At 46.1% G+C, this 21542-nt stretch overlaps 1 protein-coding gene across 25 annotated transcripts in view; it reads right to left on the reverse strand.

The window, feature by feature from the left end:
* PRRC2B (proline rich coiled-coil 2B) overlaps positions 1-21542 on the reverse strand; it is a 128458-nt gene that overhangs the window by 47469 nt on the left and 59447 nt on the right. For all 25 annotated transcript variants that reach the window (XM_055117556.2, XM_055117558.2, XM_055117555.2 and 22 more), the window contains 7 exons: positions 19970-20147; positions 16050-16152; positions 13715-13787; positions 8452-8595; positions 6144-6385; positions 5579-5700; positions 4981-5123 (listed from right to left, as the gene is read on the reverse strand). In XM_055117556.2, coding sequence (XP_054973531.1) covers positions 4981-5123; positions 5579-5700; positions 6144-6385; positions 8452-8595; positions 13715-13787; positions 16050-16152; positions 19970-20147 — 1005 coding nt within the window. The remainder of the gene's footprint in view (positions 1-4980; positions 5124-5578; positions 5701-6143; positions 6386-8451; positions 8596-13714; positions 13788-16049; positions 16153-19969; positions 20148-21542) is intronic.

A 21542-nucleotide genomic window follows, 5' to 3' on the forward strand; every position in this document is an offset into this window, starting at 1 on the left:
AGAATGTGCTCTCTGGCTGTAAGACAACTAAATTAGCAATCTAGAAATGTCCCCGTAATAAAAAATTGCCTCAATGATTTAAAAAATCATTTAAAATAGATACAGAAAACAAGTCAAACAATGGAGAAAATGAACAATGCTAAAAGCTGCTGCTTCGTAAAGATTAATAAAACTAACAATTCAATTCCTTGGCAGAAATGAAGAAAAAGAAATATACAAATTATCAGGAATTAAAAGATATCACTACAGATCCTACAAACATCAAAAGGATAATGTAATATATTTTCAACAACCTTATGTTAATAATTTCAACAACTCAAAAGAAATGAACAAATTCCTCAAAAAACACAACTTACCGAAAAACTCACATGAAATGACATAGGGAAACTGCACAGTCTCATAACTAATCAAATAAAATAAATTACTGAAAACATTTCCACAATGAAAACTCCAGGGGCAAAATTGTTTCACTGGTAAAGTAATACTGGCCAGGCACAGTGGCCCAAACTTGTAACCCCAGCCACTCAGAAGGTGAGGCAGGAGGATCACTTGAGCCCAGGAGTTTGAGGCTGCGTTGAGCCATTATTGCAGCAGTGCACTCAGCCTGGGTGACAAAGTGAGAGACCCTGTCTCAAAAAAGAAAGAAAAAGAAAAATATATAATACTGATCTTACAAAAATACCAATCTTATTCTTTAGGAAAGTAGAGAAGAACACTCCAAAACTCATTTTATAAGCCCAGCATAACTTGATACCAAAACCTGACAAAGACATTAAAAGAACAGAAAATTACAAACTAATATCCCTCATGACAGAACTTTAAAACATATTAACAAATTGAGTCTAGGCATACAAAGAGGGAGGGTTTATTCTAAGAATGCAAGGTTGGTTTAGCATTAAAAAAAATGCAATCTATTATCAAAATAAAGGAGAAAAATAATATGAACACAGATGTAGGAAATCATTGAACACAATGCAATACCCATAATTTACAAAAACAAAAAACCCAAAGGCTCAGCAAACTAGACACAGAAGGCAACACATCCTCAACCTGATAAACAGCATCTCTGAAAAACCCACAGCTGACACTTCATGCTGACACATGAAACATTTTCTTCCTAAGACCAGAAAGAACTTGAGGTTAATATTATACTAGAAGTATACCACAGTGCAATAAGGCAAAATACAAATAAATAAATAAATAAATAAAAGGCACGTAATCTGAAAAAGACAATGTAAAACTCCTTATTTACAAACTACATAAGGGTTTATGTAGAAAACTCTAAGAAATCAACAAAAACTAGTAAAACTAATGTATATTCAACAAAGTGTCTGGTACCAGTGAACACAAAAAAATCAACTGTATTTTCTTTTTTTTTTGAGACGGAGTCTCGCTCTATCACCCAGGCTGGAGTGCAGTGGCGCGATCCTGGCTCATTGCAACCTCCGCCTCCCGAGTTCAAGCAATTCTCCTGCCTCAGCCTCCCAAGTAGCTGGGACTACAGGCGCGTGCCAACACGCCCGGCTAATTTTTTGTATTTTTAGCAGAGACGGGGTTTCACCATGTTAGCCAGGATGGTCTCGATCTCCTGATCTTGTGATCCACCCACCTCAGCCTCCCAAAGTGGTGGGATTACAGGCGTGAGCCACTGCGCCCGGCCTCAGCTGTATTTTCTATATAATGACAGCAAACCCTTAAAAAATGAAATTGTTCTTAAAAATCAATGTCATTTCTAATAGCATCAAAAAACCGTAAAATGCCTGAGAATAAATTTAACAAAAGACATTCAGGACCTCTACATGAAAACTGTAAGGAAGACACTGCTGAGAGAAATGAAAGCCCTAATAAAGAGATACACCAGGTTCCTGGACCTAAAGATTCAAAATTAAGGACTGGACATGGTGGCTCATACCTGTAATCCCAGCACTTTGGGAGGCCAAGGCGGACCGATCACCTGAGGTCAGGAGTTCGAGATCAGCCTGGCCAACATGGTGAAACTTCGTCTCTACTAAAAATACAACAATTAGCAGGGCGTAGTGGCCCACACCTGTAATCCCAGCTACTTGGAAGGCTGAGACATGAGAATCACTTGAACCCAGGAAGCAGAGGTTGCAATGAGCTGAGATCATGCCACTGCACTCCAGCCTGTGTGGCAGAGTGAGACCCCATATCCAAAAAAAAAAAACACCACCAAGTTTCAAAGTTAAGATGTCAGGTGGGGTGCAGTGGCTCATGCCTGTAATCCCAGCACTTTGGGATGCTAGGTGGGCAGATCACAAGGTCAGGAGTTCGAGACCAGCCTGGCCAACATGGTGAAACCCTGTCTCTACTAAAAATACAAAAATTAGTTGGGCATGTGGTGCGCGCCTATAATTCCAGCTACTCGGGAGGCTGAGGCAAGATAATCACTTGAACCCGGGAGGCGGAGGTTGCAATGAGTCGAGATCATGCCACTGAACACCAGCCTGGGCAACAGAGCAAGACTCTGTCTCGGAAAAAAAAAAAAAAAAATTTAAGATGTCACTTATCTATGTTGATACAGAGTCAACATAATCCTAACCAAAATGCCCGCAGGCCCTTTGTAAATACTGACAGGTTGATTCTAAATTTATGTGGAAACAATCTTGGAAAAGAACAAAGTTGGAAAACTTACACTACTGAAATTTAAGATTTACTATAAACCCACAGTGTGGTACTGGCATGAGGAACAACTAGATCAATGGAACAGTGTCCAGAAATAGACCAATGCTTTTATAGTCAATTGACTTTTGGCAAAGGTTCCAAAGCAATTCGATAGGGAAAGTGAAGTCTTATCAACAAATGTTGTGGAGAATTGGCCGTATGGGAAAAAACAAACCTTGACTCCTATCTTATGCCATATACAAAAATTAATCCAATGTGGATCAAAGACCTAAAATTAATAGTTAAAACTATAAAACATCTAGGAACATCTTTACCACCAAGGGGAAGCAAACATTTTTTTAAACAAGACACAAAAATAATAACCACAAAAAAACCCAAATTTGTAAATTAAACTTCAAAATTCAAACTTCTGCTCACCAAAACAGTGTTTAAAAAAAATTAAGACAAAGAATGCAATAAGGAAATATATTTGCAAAATAAAAGTTGCAAAGGATTTGTATCCAGGGCTGGTACCCTACCACTCAATTTTTTAAAATTCAGATACCAAACAAAGGACAATATATAAGCTGTCAAATAGCACATAAAAGTGTGTTTATCATCATTAGTCATCAGCAAAATGCAAATTAAAAGCACAATGAGATACCACTAAACACCCACTAGAATGACTAAAATTAAAAACACAAACATGTTCAAGGCTGCAGTGAGCTTTGATCACACCACTGCACTCCAACCTAGGAAACAAAGTGAGACCCTGTCTCTTTAAAAAAAAAAAAGATGAACACCAAAATGTAAGATCCAGACCTACCAAATTCTCACACACTGCTGCTGGGAATGTAAAATGGCACAAACACCAGGGGAAAAGGTTTGGACAGGTCTTAAACACTTAATCCTATGTCTACCCTTTGACCCAACAATTCTAGATACTTACCCAAGAGAAATAGAAGTATGATGTATATAGTGGGGCTTTTGAATGAATAAACAAATTACAGTATATTGATGCACTGGAACATATCTCAGCAACTAAAAGCAACTGGCATATAAACAACATTGATGAATATGAAAACCATACAAGAGTAAAAATTGTATGACTCCACTCATCTGAAGTCTGTTAACTAGGCAAAACTAATCTAGGGTAAAGTGAATCAGAAGAGCAGCAGGCCCTTGAGCGGTGGCAGGGCAGAGCACTGGAGAAGCAATGAGGAAGCCTGCGGTGGTGAGGGAAATGTTCTCTCTTTCTCTGGATATGGATGTGTGTGATATACACGTATCCATTTGTAAAACTGTACAGGTAAAATGTGATATGGGTGCCTTTCACTATAATTTAAATCTACTTGAAAATAAAAAGAACTATAAAAGAAAATAATCAGGTTGGGGGATGGGGAGTGGGTGGAGATAAACGAATAAGAATGGCAGAACAAGCTGGGTTTGTGGCACCCGCGTGTAGTTCCAGCTACTCCGGAGGCTGAGGAAGGAGGAAGAGTTTGAGGCTTGAGGCTGCAGCTCACCATGATGGACCCTGCAAACAGCCACTCCACTCCAGAATGGGAAACAGAGCCAGACTCTTTCTCTTTCCTTTTTTTTTGTTTTTTTTTTTTTTTGAGACAGTGTCTCCCTCTGTCGCCCAGGCTGGAGTGCAGTGGTGCGATCTCGGCTCACTGCAACCTCTGCTTCCCAGATTCAAGTGATTCTCCTGCCTCAGCCTCCTGAGTAGCTGGGACTACAGGCACGCGCCACCACGCCTGGCTAATTTTTGTATTTTTAGTAGAGACAGGGTTTCACCATGTTAGCCAGGATGGTCTCGATCTCCTGATCTTGTGATCTGCCCACCTCAGCCTTCCAAAGGAATTACAGGCATTAGCCACCGTGCCCAGCCTTCCTTTTTATCTTTATATTTTTTACTGCTCCTTGCAGAGTAGGGCTAACCCACAGGCAGTATGCCCAGAGTAGCTGAGACCCTGTCTCTTGGAAAAAAATTAAATTAAAACAAACAAAAACTGAATGGCAGAACATTGGTACTTATTGAACCTGAGTGATCAGTGGTTGGGAGCTATTTTCTTTTTTGTTTAAATTTTGCATCATCAATAATTTTTAAAAAGTTAACAACAAAACTCTAAGATCAAGACTAAAGACCAAAAGAAGCTAATGGCTTGGCCAGGAAGGAACCGCTAGTCAGGGAGTAAATGAGGAAGGAGGGCATCAGGGCTGCTTCCCTGTCCGGCTCCTCATCCCTATCTTGCCAAGGGAAAACACATGGTGGTGCCAGGGGGTTTCCATCCCTGGTAAGCACAGATGGACTTTGGTCCTGCCCGTCTAAACCACCCATGCTTCTCTGCCCACCTGCCCAGCCATCATCGGCATCGGCGTCCAGATCGTCAAGGCCCTTCAGGTTTTCCGCATTGATAATGGTGGGCCGTGGTGCCCGCTCCACCAGCTGCCTTAGTGGGCGGAGTGGGCGAGACAATCCCAGCCTGTTTTCTTTTCTGATAAAAGAAAAGATGATGGAATCATGTCCAGTATACAGACGGAAGCAGAATCAAATACCTTTCCAAAAATAAATTCCACACTGCAAAGGTTCATGTTTGATTTAATTATTTCTATCAGTTCCTTTATAAGAAATATATAATGAGCAAACGAGTACATCCCAGAAAGAAGTTCTGCCTTGTCCTGCAGTTTTACATGCTGGTTGCTAAGGCCTAGGGCAGCAACAACACACACGTGCCAGAACTTCAACTCTACCAGGCACTTGAAATCATGACTCAATCTGTCATCCAGCTCCAAATCCCAGCCACCACCCCACACACTCTGCCACGCTGAGCTGGTTAAGTTCTCTGTGGTCTCCAGGAGACACAGCACTTCTATTCATCAGCCCCTCATCTTGACCAGAATCACCACCGCACTCATCTCTACACACGTGACTGTAATGCAATGGACTCACCCGTCTTGGTCATTCATCTGGAACTGTCTAAAAGGAACTCGAGGTTCAAGGCGGAGCTGAGGAAGGGGAAAAGAGCCTCGTTCCACTGTACCCTGGTTTTCTGATGACTTCGGCGAACACATCTGAAACATAACATCAATGAACAGGATTTGCTGGTAATGGCTGAAACTGCAATTTCCACTTAAATCAGAATGTGTTTTATAAAGTGGAAAATGGGAAAAAGAAACAGGAAAGTCATGGGGTTTCCTAATTAATCCTACCACCATCTCCCCCATTTCATTCCTGCTGCCAGTAAGTAGACTTGGGGACCTATGTCAGGGAAAACCTGCCTCTCCTGTTTCTAAAGAACCAAAGGCTAAAATCATATCCACATCACCAGGGAAAGAAGTCAGAGGCCCTGAAGATTTAAAAAGCAGGGAGAGAAAATGCAAAACGAGTGGAAGCCTCAGAAGTAGGGTAACAGGGCCAAGAGGAGACCCCAAGGGGGACATTCAACCACTTGACCTATCTGCTGGACACAATCCAACTTCATGGGGGGAAAAAAAAGTACACTCTGAAGACTTACAAAAGCAGGAAGCATGTCATGGTATGTAGGTGGGTGGTATACATTTCCCATGAACTGTGAAGCCCCTTTTCGGACAGGCTGAGCCAGGCGGAGAGAGGGGTCCTTAGAATCGCTGGTACATGCCGAGGAGGGGGCTCCATCTCCCGTACTCGAGTTCCTGCTGCCCAGCTCAGTTGGGGAGGTGCTCAGAGACGTGGCAGAAATTATGTGTCGCCCACCGCCCTCCCTCCAGCTTGTCACATCTGGAAATTGAAAGGGGGCAAAAGGGGAGAGGGAAGAGGAGGGGGAAGGAGGGATCGTATGAGGTTCTGAAGGTCAAGGGACCCCCTCCTTCACCAAAAAAATAAAATGAAAAACAAAAAACACCAAAAGTGAAGAACTGTTAAATCTGTCAGGGAAGGTTGGGGCAGACCCCTGGCCAATGAGGATGAACTTGCTGAGGGAAGTCTGACTGTGAAATATAAAATGAGATCTACACAGAGAGAAGGCTTCATCAGTAAGCAACAATCACCACCCTTCCCCAAGTCTCACAACCCAGAGAGATGAAGATGGCCCTGATGAAACCAGCCTTGGGTCATTCCTTCAACAAACACTGACCAGCCCACTTAGGGTCAGCACTGGGCTACACATTAAAACAGGAGCAAGTTCCGGGCACAGTGGTTTCAGGCTTTGTTTAGCAGTGGCACCTTTTAATAAAGATCCCCCAGCCCACAAGACAGGCAAGGCGCAGCTGCTGTCCTTCCAGTGGAGGTGTGGGGCACTTGCGTAGCTCACAGACGGAAACCTGCTGACCTGTCTTTTTAAAATGATGCTTTCTATTGCCAAATGTGGTAAGATCGGGTGGAAATTATTAGAGGCCAACAAGAAATCAAATGAGACAACAGACCCCTGTTTTCGGTCACCTTTTGGTTAGAAGTTGAAGCACAAAGGTCTCTGAGTTACACGACCCTTAAGGGAAAGAGACCCAGGACATGTCTGATCCCAGCTCTTCAACCCCTTTGCTGTGTGATTTGGGGCAAGCCAAGGTCTGTCCATGTTTTCTCATCTTCTCCAATGAGGAGATTAAACTGATGCTTAGAAGCTTCTTCTATGTCTACGTTTTTATAGTCCCACAAGGCAGCTCCTCTTAATTAACCCCAGAAAGACATAATTCGTGTCCCTTAAAATGATGCAAACAGGCTGGGCGCGGTGGCTCACGCCTGTAATCCCAGCACTTTGGGAGGCTGAGACAGGCGGATCACCTGAGGTCAGGAGTTCAAGGCCAGCCTGACCAACATGGAGAAACCCGCCTCTACTAAAAATACAAAATTAGCTGGGCGTGGTGGCACATGCCTGTAATCCCAGCTACTCGGGAGCCTGAGGCAGGAGAATCACTTGAACCCGGGAGGCGGAGGTTGCAGTGAGCAGAGATTGCACCATTGCACTCCACCCTGGGCAACAAGAGCGAAACTCCATCTCAAAAAAAAAAAAGCAGCAAAATAAACCAGTCCTGTGTGGGCCACTGGAAAGGCAGTGAGTGCTGGTTTAAGTAAGACACATCCACAGTGATCACTGACTTACAGGACATCACTTATGACTTGAATGGGAGAGGCCTTGGGGATACATCAAGGCAAGCAAACAAAAGGCCTCGCAATTTAAGACCTGATCAAGTCCCCTGGACTACATGAGCCACTTCAAAATCCCTGAGTAGAACACGTGGAAAATCACAATCCTAAACACCACCTTAACCTCCAGCCACCCTCGGCTTCCAAGGAGAAATTTCCAGCAAGTGCTACACAATCCTGCCACTTCCCTGGCCCAACCTAAGATGAGGGGCCAGTAGAGACCAGTACCAGGCTGATTTATGTAACAATCCCCAGAGGAATGGGTTAAAAATACAGGTCCTAATTGGGCTGGGGGAGGGGAGGACTGGAAATCAGACTCATTCACAAACTCCCCAGTGATTCCGACTAGATGTAGCTAGGATTGGGAGCTTTAGAAAACAAGCTCTTGAACCGGGGACCTAAGTTAATTGGTCCTTTGTCCATCCTTGCCACAGCCACCAGGCACAGCAAAATTAACAACTGGATGACAGAGGGGGAGGGGACAGGCCTGGCCCAACCCAAGAGGCAAAAAAAGCCCCAAGGCCCAATCCAATGGCCTAGGCAGCAAGTCCAATGGATGCACAGATCACGTGGCGAGTCAAAGAGCCACGTTTCCAGCTCGAACCGGAGACCCCAGTGGCATCAGCACCCTTTTAGGAGTGCAGAGAGATGAGAGGAGGAAGTTCTGTTACTCCATCGAGTGCCCAGAGGCTGCAGTCACTTACTCTGAGGGCGGAGGCTTGGTCCTGGCCCATACGACAGATCTAAGACGCCCTTTTCTTTGCCAGCCTTGTCCTGCCCTCCAGCTGCTTTCAGCGTCGGAAATTCCTCGGGAGAGAAGGATAACAGTCGGCTTGAGCCCCTTAAACCTGTCAAGAAGACGGGGTAGACATGGAGGAAGTGAGATGGAGTCAACAGTCGTCTGCTTCCCAGCTCCACACCTTGAAAGCCATGTCGCCTGGAAGTGGGCTTTTGAAGGGAGCCTTGTCACAAGGGTGCTCTGTGCTGGCAGATGCCACGAGGGCACTGAGGGTGGCAAGGGAGACTGCTGCTGACAGCATCATGCCCCTTCCCAGCTGACCTGCAAGGACCAGTGCCTGCTTACAAAGGGAAAGAGGTAAGACACCACAGCCGCTCCAGGCCACAGCCTGCCCCAGCAGGGAAGGTTCTTCTGACTGCCTGGGGCCACAGACAAGCACAGCCTCCTATAAAATCAGCCCAGGGGAGGCCAAGAAGGCAACTGCTTTCCTGTGGAGGCAACACCTACAGAGTGTGCTGCCATCCCTGCCCCAGGCCACCCCAAAAGGATTAAGACGCTGCTTTTGCCTGGCACAGTGGCTCACACCTGTAATCCTAGCACTTTGGGAGGCCAAGGTGGGTGGATCACTTGAACTCAGGAGTTCAAGACCGGCCTGGGCAACATGGCAAAACCCTGTCTCTACCAAAAAATACAAAAAATTAGTGTGGTGGCGGGCGCCTGTAGTCCCAACTACTCAGGAGGCTGGGGTGGGAGGATCACTTGAGCCCGGGAGGTGGAGGTTGCAGTGAGCTGAAAACGTGCCAGTGCACTCCAGTCTGGGTGACAAAGTGAGATCCTCTCTCTAAAAATAAAAAAACAGGCCAGGCGCGGTGGCTCATGCCTGTAATCCCAGCACTTTGGGAGGCCGACGCGGGCAGATCATGAGGTCAGGAGATCAGGACCATCCTGGCTAACATGGTGAAACCCCATCTATACTAAAAATACAAAAAAAAATTAGCCAGGCGTGGTGGCGGGCGCCTGTAGTCCCAGCTACTCGGGAGGCTGAGGCAGGAGAATGGCGTGAACCCAGGAGATGGAGCTTGCAGTGAGCCGAGATCGTGCCACTGTACTCCAGCCTGGGCAACAGAGCGAGATTCCGTCTCAAAAAAAATAAAAATAAAAATAAAATTAAATAAAATAAATAAAATAAAATAAACAAATGCTGCTTTCTACCATCAAATGTGGTAAGATCAGGTGGAAATTAGATTTATACACATGAGTAACTCCTCATTCACCTGTCCTTCCGCATTTTGTACTAAGTTCCTTGAGCCCTACAAGGCCAAACATTTCACTCTTATAATCCTGGGAACAGTTTATTTCTTCATTCTTTCATTCATTCCTTGACATTACAACCTGCTTTAGAGAAGAAGCCTTTCCTAATGTTGTTCCCTTACACAGAGAACTTAGCACAGAGGTTCTACCACCATTTTTGGATGAACAGATTAAAAATGGCACATGTCTTTTGATCTGGAATATGCAGCACACTCCAGACAGAAGCAATCTAGGAACAGTGGCGACACCACACAACAAATGGCCCCCTGTGGAATGCCTTGTTCCCTATACAGCTAAACCCAAATCTTCCCCTGAGTAGTTTAAATTATTCTTAGCACCACTGATCCACGGGCCTGTTCACTAAAGCTGACTGTGCCGGAAAGGCGCGGCTGGATCACCACACAAGCACGTGGCAGCAATTCACTTGCCACTCCCTTAGTAAAAAGGTCCAGGGTCAAATAAACCTGATGGTAAGACTGGACACCATTCACCAATGACCAGCCAGAGATGGACTCTAAGTGTCATGAAGGAGCTCCAGTGCTCTGTGAAGGGGGCTCTGACTCAGAGTCGCTTCATTATGGTAGAAGGTCACTGGCAAGAATCAAATAAAAACTGTATTTTTAAAATACAGTATCACCAGCCTGGACAACATGATGAAACCCCATCTCTACAAAAATCACAAAAATTAGCCGGGCATGGTGGTGCATGCCTGTAGTCCCATCTACTTGGGAGGCTGAGGCGGGAAGATTGCTTGAGCCCAGAAGACTGAAGCTATAGTGAGCCAAAACTGCACTATTGCACTCCAGCCTGGGCAACAGAATGAAACCCTGCCTTAAAAAAAAAAAAAAAAAAGTAGATTTGAAATTAGGAAAAAAACCAGCACCTGTCCAATATTGCTGTTCCATCTCTTTCTTCTGCTTCGAGAATCATGAATATATTATTGTAAGCATGAATTAATCTTAATAAGGATAAAGGGTAGGAAAAAAAAATCTCACACCAAAATACCAGTATTCATAAGGTCCCAATGTTTTATGATGTTCACCTGCCATCTGTTCTCTGCCATGAGAAACTGAGGCAGGAAAGTCAGGGGGCTTCTTCCAAGGTCACAGGCTGAGCCACTGGTGGGGCAGCAGCTGGTATCTGAGCCTCTGACCTCTGCCCAAACATGCAATCAGGTCTCCTGGGTCTGTTTCAGGTGACCTATCAACTGAGTCTATCAATTCAGGAAAAGTCCTTTTGAATTCAAAAGAGTCATGAAAACACTTGTGGGCAACACCCTCAAATCCCCACACTCCTGACAGTGTCACAGATGCATGACTCTAGCACGAGAGGGGGAACTGAAACTGACTTTTACACTTGGCCCCCACCCTGCCCAGTGTGTCGATTCTGTGGGCTGGCAGGTTTCTGCCTGCAATTATTTTCTTTCTTTTTTTAAATTTTGTGTAGAGAAAGGGTCTTGCTATGTTTTTCAGGCTGGACTTAAACTCCTGGGCTCAACCAATCCTCTCACCTTGGCCTTCCAAGTAGCTGGGATAACAGGTGTGTGCCACCACGTCCAGTTTAAAATTATTTTCTCCATCAAGCTTTATTGTGATACAGTTACATTACCTACATTTTTTATAGGTAACACAGTGACATGGTTCAGAAGTGAACACCATGTAAAGGTAGACACAGAAGCCTTCCTCTCACCCCTATGCCCATTTGCCCCCTTCTGACTCCCTCAAAAAACTGGCAGTTTTCTGTTACCTTCTGGAGATTTTTAAACACATATACATCAGTATACAGATGGGTGGCTTTTAAAACATGAATATACAACATTTTTTAGAAGTGTATTTTTTCTCACTCCCATTTTTTTGTTTTGTCCTTTAAGACAGGGTCTTGCTCTGTCACCCAGGTTGGTGTCCAGGAGTGTGACCACAGCTCACTGCAGCCTCCACCTCTGGTGCTCAGGTGATTCTCCTGCCTCAAGCCTCCCAAGTAGCTGGGACTACAGGTGTCTGCCACCACACTTGGCTGATTTTTTGTATTTCTTGTAGAGACAGGGTTTCACCATATTGCCCAGGCTGGTCTCGAACTACCGGACTCAAGCAATCCTTCTGCCTCGGCCTCCCAAAGTCCTGGGATTACAGGTGTGAGTCACCATGTCCAGCCCTCACCCCCATTTTTTACACAAATGGTTAGGATACTATACATACCATTCTGTACTTTTTTTCACCTGGAGATCTTGCCAAATCAATAGAAAACTTCTGCTTTTTTTCTTTATAGCCAAATCACATTTCATTAAAGTACCATAATTTTACAGGCATTTCAAGGGACTGTTTGCAATCTTTTGCTATTATAATGTTGCAGTGAATAATCTTATGCGCAAGTCATTTCACACACGGGCAAGTATAATTTGTAGAGCAATTTCCTCAGGGTGCACTTGCTAGGTCAAAGGGTATTATGTGTTATTATTTTGCCAGGCAGCGCCAAACTGGCTTCCATAGGAGTTGGGCCAATTTATACAGAAGTTTTTCTTTTAATTTTTGTAGTTATTTTTAAATAAAAATTAATATATTCTATCTACTTTTAAAAATTCTAACTTTATGGAGGTTGCAGTGAGCTATTGTGCCACTGCACTCCAGCCTGTGTGACAAAGCAAGACTCTGTCTCAAAAAAAACAAAAACAAAACAAAAAATTCTAACCTTACAGAAATATAAGATATGGAAAGCCAAAGAACCAGTTACAAGTCCAGTGAATGCTCTTCATAAAGCATCTTCAAAGACCCTTTTGAGGTCAGGCACGGTGGCTTACGTTTGTAATCCCAGCACTCTGGGAGGCCAAGGTAGGAGGATCATTTGAGCCCAGGAGTTGGAGACCAGCCTGAGCAACATAGTGAGATCTCGTCGCAATCAATCAATCACTCAGTCAATCAATTAATCAATAAGCCAGGCGTGGTGGTGCATGCGCCTGTGATCCCAGCCCCAGCTACTTGGGAGGCTGAAGTGGGAGGATCTCTTGAGCCTAGGAGTTTGAGACCAGCCTGGGCAACATAGTGAGATCTTGTCTCTACTCAGAATGGAAAGAAAAAAAAAAAATCAGCCAGATGTCGTGGTACACACCTGTAGTCCCAGCTACTCAGGAAGCTGAGGTGGGAGGATTGCTTGAGCCCGGGAGATCGAGGCTGCAATGGGCTATAATTGTGCCACTGCGCTCCTGCTGGCACTCGATCTGTACCCTCAGCCCCTTGGGAGAAGCTGGGGCACTGAAATCCAATTGGCACATTGATCGGTCATTTCCCGTTGGAGACTGAGGGAAGAGCCTTTGAGCACAGGGATTTCAACCCATAAGGGGCAGGACCTCCTAGGCATGGCAGGCTGGGGGTGAGGTTCAGGTAACGAAGGATGTGCAGCTGGTTTTCTAATACAGGCTACTAAAGACCAAGTCTGGTGAAGCCTTGGCTGGCAGGGGTAGTGCAGGAAGCAGAAGGCGATATCAGGATTGTGGCAAAGGGTAATAAAGGGCAGCCAGTGCTGCTTTACAGGAGAAAGTGAATTGTGGGCTTTCCCCAGTACATTCCTTTGAATCGTCTGCCCACACCACGACCACTCTCCTTCCCACTCAGAGCTGCTGCCTAGTTTGGTCTGAAGCACAGTATGCTAGAAACATTCAAGCTATCATCAAAAATCACCAGCAGCACAGCCCAGTCAGCACTCCTCTGTCTCAGCAAGAGCACACATCCAAAGAAACCAAAGAGCTGGCACCTCTACAGAGTCAGCACCCGCTGTGCACAGGCAAGGGCTCCACAGACGGTACCTCTTTGTGGAAGAGAGTCCTCAAAGCTTCTGGGTGCCTAGACCCAACCAGACATTCTGGAAAAGGCATTCACCTCCCCCTCCCCAGCGTCCCCAAACAACACACACACGTGCGCACTTACCACCTTCGTGTCCTACTGGCTTTCCATTCAGCTGTGCCCATGACTTTGGTCCACCTGGCACTGAATTTGTATTCTGAAAGAAGGAAGAGAATCAGAAGAGGGCCAGCTCCCTTATTCCACTGTACAATAACAGCCTATTACAACAAGGTGCTGAGAGGCCAGCACCTTAGATTCAAACCCTATACGGATCCATCCACCACCACTTTCTGAGCAGCAGCAAAGCCCTGAACCTTCCCTGTAACGCACACTCCACACAGCGGTCCCAGGGACGAGAAAATGCCAGGCCCACTCTACAGACAAGGAGCAGGATTTGGGGAGTGACCAGCTTCAAGTCACACAGACAGTGACACAGCAAAGCCAGGACCCAAACCTGTTTCTCTCCATTCGGTGCTCTGGAACCTCCCGTGTCCACATAGAGCTACTTTATTTTGCTCCAGAGACAAAGACTAAGGCCCAGTTCCGGCATGTGTCTTTAAAACTGCGCAGCTGCTAATGAGGAACGTGAACAAAGGAAGGCCAACATGCCAGATCTTGAGCTGGGTGGGCTGGCTGCAGCACTTTCTGTAGTGACTGTGACTCTACAAGGCACAGCTCCCCTCCTGAGAACCCTACGAGGTCACCTCTGCTGAAAACTCGCCAAAGTCAGCATTATGCGAAGCACACCCAGCCTGACTGAATGCTCACCACACCCTGGGAAGGCTCTAGTCACATCCCCCACTGAGGCTCAGAGAAGAGTGACTGAGTCAGACGCAGAACAGCAGGACCAGGACCAGTCTCCAGCCTGCCTATGTCCAGTGCCCTTTCGAGTCTCTAACCACTAAGCTCACCCGTCTTTTCCACTCAACTAACACTCATCTCACAGCCTTCCTCTTCTAACTGAAGGTGAAAATACACAAAACAAAGCTGCTGCTTTGTGAAACTTCCCCACTTACTGGTAGATGTTCTAAAACTCGCACAACACTGGGCACTTCTTCTTACCTGCCCCTCACATATGAGAGAAAACCAGGTAGCAGCAAAGAAGCACTGAGCACTGGATAAGGTGACCCCTGTGCCAGTGCCAGGATGGGTTCCCCTTCCTTGGCATAGTGCTCCCCTTCAGCAGTTCATTCAAATAGATGCCCAGGACCTCACCCACAGGCCCCAGTGGTGGGGTCTGAGCACATACATCTTGAACAGGCTTCAGAGGCAAATCTGATCTCTCAGCTCTATCAGCTCACTCCTTTTCTTTCAAATTCTGGGAAACAGAAAGGAACTCAACTCTAAATACTCTGACTAGCCTATGGGTCCCAGTGGATTTAGGCCAAGGAAAAGGGCGTCTTGCATGATTATAGACCTCTTTTCTTGTCTTTAATTTTAAAAGCACGGTTCAGTGTTAGGTGGGGAGAGGGTGCCCTGGCAAAGCCACAGACTTCCCTGAGTATGGTTAAAGCAGAGAGGGGATGACATTTGAGACCTTATATTGCCCATGCAGCAAAGCAAAACCAAAATATGTTCATTCCCGCTATCAAGAGAGCTGGTGAATATATCTATGTCTACTTTTAGTCTTCTAAAAAATTCATAGACTTCTCATCTAGATTTCTAGTTCTGGCTAAGTATATTCTCCTGCCAATCTCTGGAAACCTGTAGCCAGGCTCTGATGGACTGAGTGTGTTATGAGCTCTTGCTTGGTGAAATCATTACTTTCTGCTTAGAAAAACACTTAAAACATATCAACAAATAAAGGATTGTAGCTTCGTATTTCCCAAAGCGTGTTCTGAGAGACATTAGTCCCTAGAGAAATTCGGTAAAGAAATGTTTCCTGGGACAAATAAATTCAGGGACTGCTGCCCATTATATCCTCTTCTCAGAGAGTCACATTAGGTATTAGCATATGAAAGGCACTGAGAAGTACCATGGTAAAGGAGCTCGCTTCGTTTTGTTTTTCAAACTCACCTGGCCAGTGAACCTTTTTGTGACCTGCCACTTTTTGTCTTCCTGTGACCCAAGCTTCCATGGAGCTCACGTGACGCTTCCATGGAGCTTCACCCTGAACTAGTCTGCAATCCAGCCTGAGTGACCCTGCCTCACGGTAAATCAAGAGGAACCAAAGTAAGTGCCTGTATCCTAGTCTGTATCTGAGGTCTTCTTCTAAAAGTTGCAGATTAAATTTCTTAACCAGTGACCTTGACAGTTTCCCATGATGGTTTTCTAAAGTCACTCATCGGGTGTGCCTCTGGAATAGACAGGTCATGCACAACCACACTTCTCAGTAGCAACTCCTTCCATCCCCCAGCAACAAAGAGATTTAGGGGCTACCATGCCCAGGAAACAGTCGGGATGGGGTCCCAGCACCTACCTCCTGACTGATTGACTGTGTCGGTTTCTGCAAATTGGAGACAGATTTCTGCAAACCCGGCTGCGGCAGCGACTCCGGCAGCTGAGAGGCCGTCGCACTGGAACTAGACAAAGGCAGGGCAGTGGGGTCAGGCACCGCACAGAGTGCGCTGGCCAGGTCTCTGCGTTCTCAGGAGCCACAGCTGTTCAGCTGCTCACAGGAAGCAGACCTCCTCTGGCCAATAAAAATACGACTTTCCCCAGTAGATTCTTATGCTGGCAAAAACTAATAAGAAAACAAACCATGCTTAAGTTCTAGTCACTGACATTTAAAATTAGCACAAGACAGTCCTCTGACTTTTTCTTTTTCTTTTTTTTGAGACGGGGGGTCTCACTCTATCACCCAGGCTGTAGTGTAGTGGGGTAAACTTGGCTCAATGCAACCTCTGCTTCCCGGCCTCAAGCAATCCTCTCACCTCGGCCTTCTGAGTAGGTGGGACTACAGGCGTGAGCCACCTCGCCTGGCCTTTCTTTTTTAAAAATGAAACTTTTCTGCCTTCTTGTAGAGCCTTCTGTCTGCAAAAACTAAAAGCTCACTGTAAACAATGCAAATGAAGGATTTGCCAATAGGGAAATTCAATCACTGGAATGAAGGGGTTGTGCCCCTTACCCCAGACCCACAGCCCATACCTACTCAGAGGGCTGACTTTTTAACCTTCTCTGAGTGTATAAAAGAAATACATGCTCATAGTAAAAATAAACTTATAAATAAAACTAGGTAACACAGAACATCATGATCTCATCATCCAGAGAGAAACTCTAAGCAGACTTTTCTATACCTGTTAATACAGTTTTGTTTGTTTTTAACCAGCAGAGTTTTACACTGCAGGAATACAGTATTTTTCTAACAGAAGTGGAGTGACCCCATACATAAAGCTCTATGACTTTTTTACTTCATGCATCTGAACATCTTTTCATCAGCATAGAAACGGATCTTCCTTTTGCTTTTAATGAGCACACAACACAACTAAACAGGTCATAATTTAACCAGTCTCTCATATGGGTTTTTTATCCCCCTTACAGATACAACTGCAATAAGAATTTTTTGGCTTTTTTTTTTTTTTTAGATGGAGTCTCATTCTGCCGCCCAGGCTGCAGTGCAGTGGCATGATCTCAGCTCACTGCAATCTCTGTCTCCCAGGTTCAAGCGATTCTCCTGCCTCAGTCTCCCGAATATCTGGGATTACAGTTATGCAGCACCACGCCTGGCTAATTTTTGTATTTTTAGTAGAGACGGGGTTTCAACATGTTGGCCAGGCCAGTCTTGAACTCCTGACCTCATGTGATCTGCTCAGTTCAGCCTCCTAAAGTGCTGGGATTACAGGCGTGAGCCACTGCGCCCGACCTACAATAAGAACTTTTTTTTTTTCTTTTTTTTCGAGATGGAGTCTCGCTCTGTCACTCAGGCTAAAGTGCAGTGGCATGATCTCGGCTCACTGCAACCTCTGCCTCCCGGGTTCAAGCAATTCTCCCGCCTCATCCTCCCAAGTAGCTGGAATTACAGACGTGCACCACCACGCCCAGCTAATTTTTGTATTTTTAGTAGAGACAGGGTTTCGCCATGTTGGTCAGGCTGGTCTCGAACTCCTGACCTCAGGCGATCCACCCTCCTCGGCCTCCCAAAGTGCTGGGATTACAGATGTCAGCCACTGTGCCTGGCCAAGAATTTTTTTTAATACATATCTTTGCACCCTTTTTCTGTAAGTAATTCCATAGCTTACGACCTTAGAAATGGAAATGCTGGATCAAAAGATATTTTGAAGTTTAAATGATTGCCAGGCTGCCCTCCAAAAAAAGGCTGTGTCAGTGAATTTACACTCCACAGGTGAAGTGATGAAATCAACAAGAAATGGCCGAATGAAGGTTTCTGCTCTAATTCAGCGCTCCGGTCACGGTAGGCAACTTTCCACTCAACGAGATTCAAGGAGGGCAGCCACCCCCCTGGTGGGAACTCCTCCAATACAAGTGGCTTATCTGTAAATGGAAGCCAAACTCTATACAGACACCCTCTTCCAAGATTCACCTGACCCAGGCAACTCACCATTCGTGATTATTACAAACAGAAGGCCACTGATCGGGTTCTTACATCTCCTTCTACCTAAAAGAGAAGCTTCCAAGTAGTCGCACTTTTGTGTTCTCCAAAACTAAGCACTGAGTCCCCACGTTGTGGGCCCACTTGCCACCTGATACCTTGGTGGGAGGATGTGGCCTGGGGCAGCAGAGAACTACACGAGGGTCTATGCCTTCACCAACACTCCACCCTCACCTCTTCCCTGGTGGACGTGCTCCAGCACAACTAGCCCTCACTGGAGCCGCAAAGGCAGAGTAAAGGCTGCATAACAGGAGGGAGTAATGCTTTGTCCTCTCTAGAACTTTTGGTGGTGCAGAGGATTTCAGTCCTTCCATTAAAATGTGCAATATCCATTTCGTTCCAGAGCTCATGGTGTGAATGGAATGAGTACCATTTGAATGGAATGATGACAGCAGCCAATATCTGCCCCTCCTCTGTGCCAGGTTTAGGCTAAGCACTTGACCTATGCTAGCCCATCAATGCCTCATGGATACCGTGTAACCACCAGCAAAGCCAGGTATCATTCCTATTTCAAGGGGGGGGACACTGAGGCTCAGAAGTCAAACAATTCTCCAGGTTCCATCAAGCTAATAAGTGGTCTAGCTGGAAACCACTTAGGGCTGGTAGATTTCAAAAGTCATGCTATACTGTCCATCAATATGATCCCTAAGCAAACTCTTAGAAACGTTTTAAAAATAACTTCTAAGGCCCTATTTTGATTACTACTTTATAATCATCTAGCTGAATAACTAAACTAGCTCACTCTCTACATCCTGTCTGAAGTAAATACAGGCAACAATTTTACAAAAGCTACCATGGTCATTTCCAGCACAGACTTGTAAGAAAAGGATGCTGGGGTCGGCAGGCTGAGATCTGTGTCCCTTTTACCGTCTGGTTTCCTACATCAGCAGGGAGGCCACCAGAGATGCAGGCCAGGAGGGCGCTGCCGCCAGACAGCTTTGTTCACATTCCTTAACAGGCAAACCCCAGCAGCAGGTTTCTGCCTGCCAGCCTCAGCAAGGCCCTGTCCCTCCCTGAACACATCCCCTTCCCTGAATTGTCTTAGCACTGGCTAAACACTCAGAGAGGACTTGCAGCAGGAGACAAAGGTGCAGCCATCCAAGTGGGCCCCAGGCAGCCAGGCCCTGTGTTTTCAGCCCACCACACAGGGGCTGTTTCTCTGATTGACAGCACCGTGCCACCCTCTGCCCCCTAGGGTTTCTGTAAGTACTGTGCTGGCAGGAGGTGAGCCTCCAGGGAGGCTGCAGTACAGTGATCCTGGAGGATTCTGTGCTGTTCTCACTGATGACTAGGTCTGTTTAGAGCAACAGCAGAAGTCTCCTCTGTCTGGGAAGCTGCTGGGCCGATGGTTAGGGAAGCTGCATGATTCTCTGCAGAGCTCAGCTCACAGGGACACCCATCACCAGGAATGAAGTCCTCAAGCCCCAGCTCTGTCCACAGTGTTTCTTACAGGAATTGGCTCTGAGTCATTGCATAAGCTCCTCTGGGGTGATGAGGCCTTTCCTAATAAGGCACAGGGGGAAACTGGTCATTGGGGACAAGGTTGTCCACAGATGTGCTGCTCCATTGGCTCTAAAAGCCAGAAAAAATGAAGGCAGGGAGAAAGAAACATACGAAGCACCAGGACCAGAGAGGAAGCAGCTTCATTTGCATCTTCCAGTTTTCCAACTCCGCACTGCAAGACTAGCGCTGCAGTAGCCAAAGGGTTAGGGTTAGTTTGCCACAGGGAAGGATGCCGGGACCACCCTTGGAGTGCCAGCTCCCACTCACCACCCGCCTCCTCCGTTTACCTCTTTGGGTCTTGCTGATCCTGCTTGTTTGCCCATCCCGTCCCGTCCTTGGGTACTATCACGATGTTGGGGTCGTTTCCTTTGTTTTCAGACTTCAAGCTTGGCAGGTTTGCAGGCGGTGGCATGCGCCGGGCTGCAGCAACTTTCCCAAGACTCTGTAAGCCATGTCTAGGAATAACTGCAGGGAGAGGGACATGGAACAGACACCGTGCAAAAAGGTCACAGAAGGAAAGAGGCCTGATGCATTCAGCTGTTCTTTCAAACTCTAAGTGATCATAACAAAGCTAACCCAACAAAAGACAAAGGGCAGACCAGCAGTGGGACAAACAAGTGTTTGGTGTCACTTTAGTCACTTTACAAGCTCTTCACTGAAGACTACAGGGACAAAGGAGCTGCTAAAACCTGTAAAAAGGCTTCCATTTCACTGTTGGGCAGGACAAGGCTCGCAGACTTTACAACATGGGTGAGGAGCCAGGCCCAGGAACCTCCAGCTTACAGAGGAACCACCTCTCTGCAAGTTGAGACAGCTCTGGTCTCATTACAGGACTAAAGGGACAGCCTCTGCCTAGATCCAAAACAAGACTGAACAGGAGCCCTTCGACATTCATGAAGTCTTCATGGGGTGTGAAAAGGATCAACAAGAACATTTCCAACAAGTTCTAGAATATCAAGAACCATGAAAGCTAAAAAGGCTGATAACACACCAGGCGTGGTGGCTCACACGTGTAATCGCAGCACTTTGGGAGGCCGAGGTGGGTAGATCGCTTGAGCCCAGGAGTTCGAGACCAGCCTGGGCAATGTGACAAAACCCTGTCTCTACTAAAAATACAAAAATTAGCCACTCTCATAACCCAGTCTCTAAATAAATAAATAAATTTTAAAACAAAATTTTAAAAATTCTTTAAGGATGGCCGGGCGCGGTGGCTCACGCCTATAATCCCAGCACTTTGGGAGGCCGAGGCGGGCGGATCACGAGGTCAGGAGATCGAGACCATCCTAGCTAACACGGTGAAACCCTGTCTCTACTAAAAATACAAAAAATTAGCCGGGCGTGGTGGCGGGCGTCTGTAGTCCCAGCTACTCAGGCGGCTGAGGCGGGAGAATGGCGTGAACCCAGGAGGCGGAGCTTGCAGTGAGCCGAGATTGCGCCACTGCACTCCATCCAGCCTGAGCAACAGAGTGAGACTCCGTCTCCAAAAAAAAAAAAAAAAATTCTTTATTAAGGATAACACTGGCCAGGCGCAGTGGCGCATGCCTGTAATCCCAGCACCCTGGGAGGCCGAGGTGGGTGGATCACCTAAGGTCGGGAATTTGAGACCAGCCTGACCAACATGGAGAAACCCCATCTCTATTAAAAATACAAAATTAGGCTGGGCACGGTGGCTCACGCCTATAATCCCAGCACTTTGGGAGGCCGAGGCAAGCCGATCACGAGGTCAGGAGATCAAGACCAATCTGGCTAACACGGTGAAACCCCGTCTCTACTAAAAATACAAAAGATTAGCCAGGCATGATGGCGGGCGCCTGTAGTCCCAGCTACTCGGGAGGCTGAGGCAGGAGAATGGCATGAACC

Source organism: Pan paniscus, chromosome 11 (genome assembly GCF_029289425.2).
Source record: "Pan paniscus chromosome 11, NHGRI_mPanPan1-v2.0_pri, whole genome shotgun sequence".
NCBI lineage: Eukaryota > Metazoa > Chordata > Mammalia > Primates > Hominidae > Pan > Pan paniscus.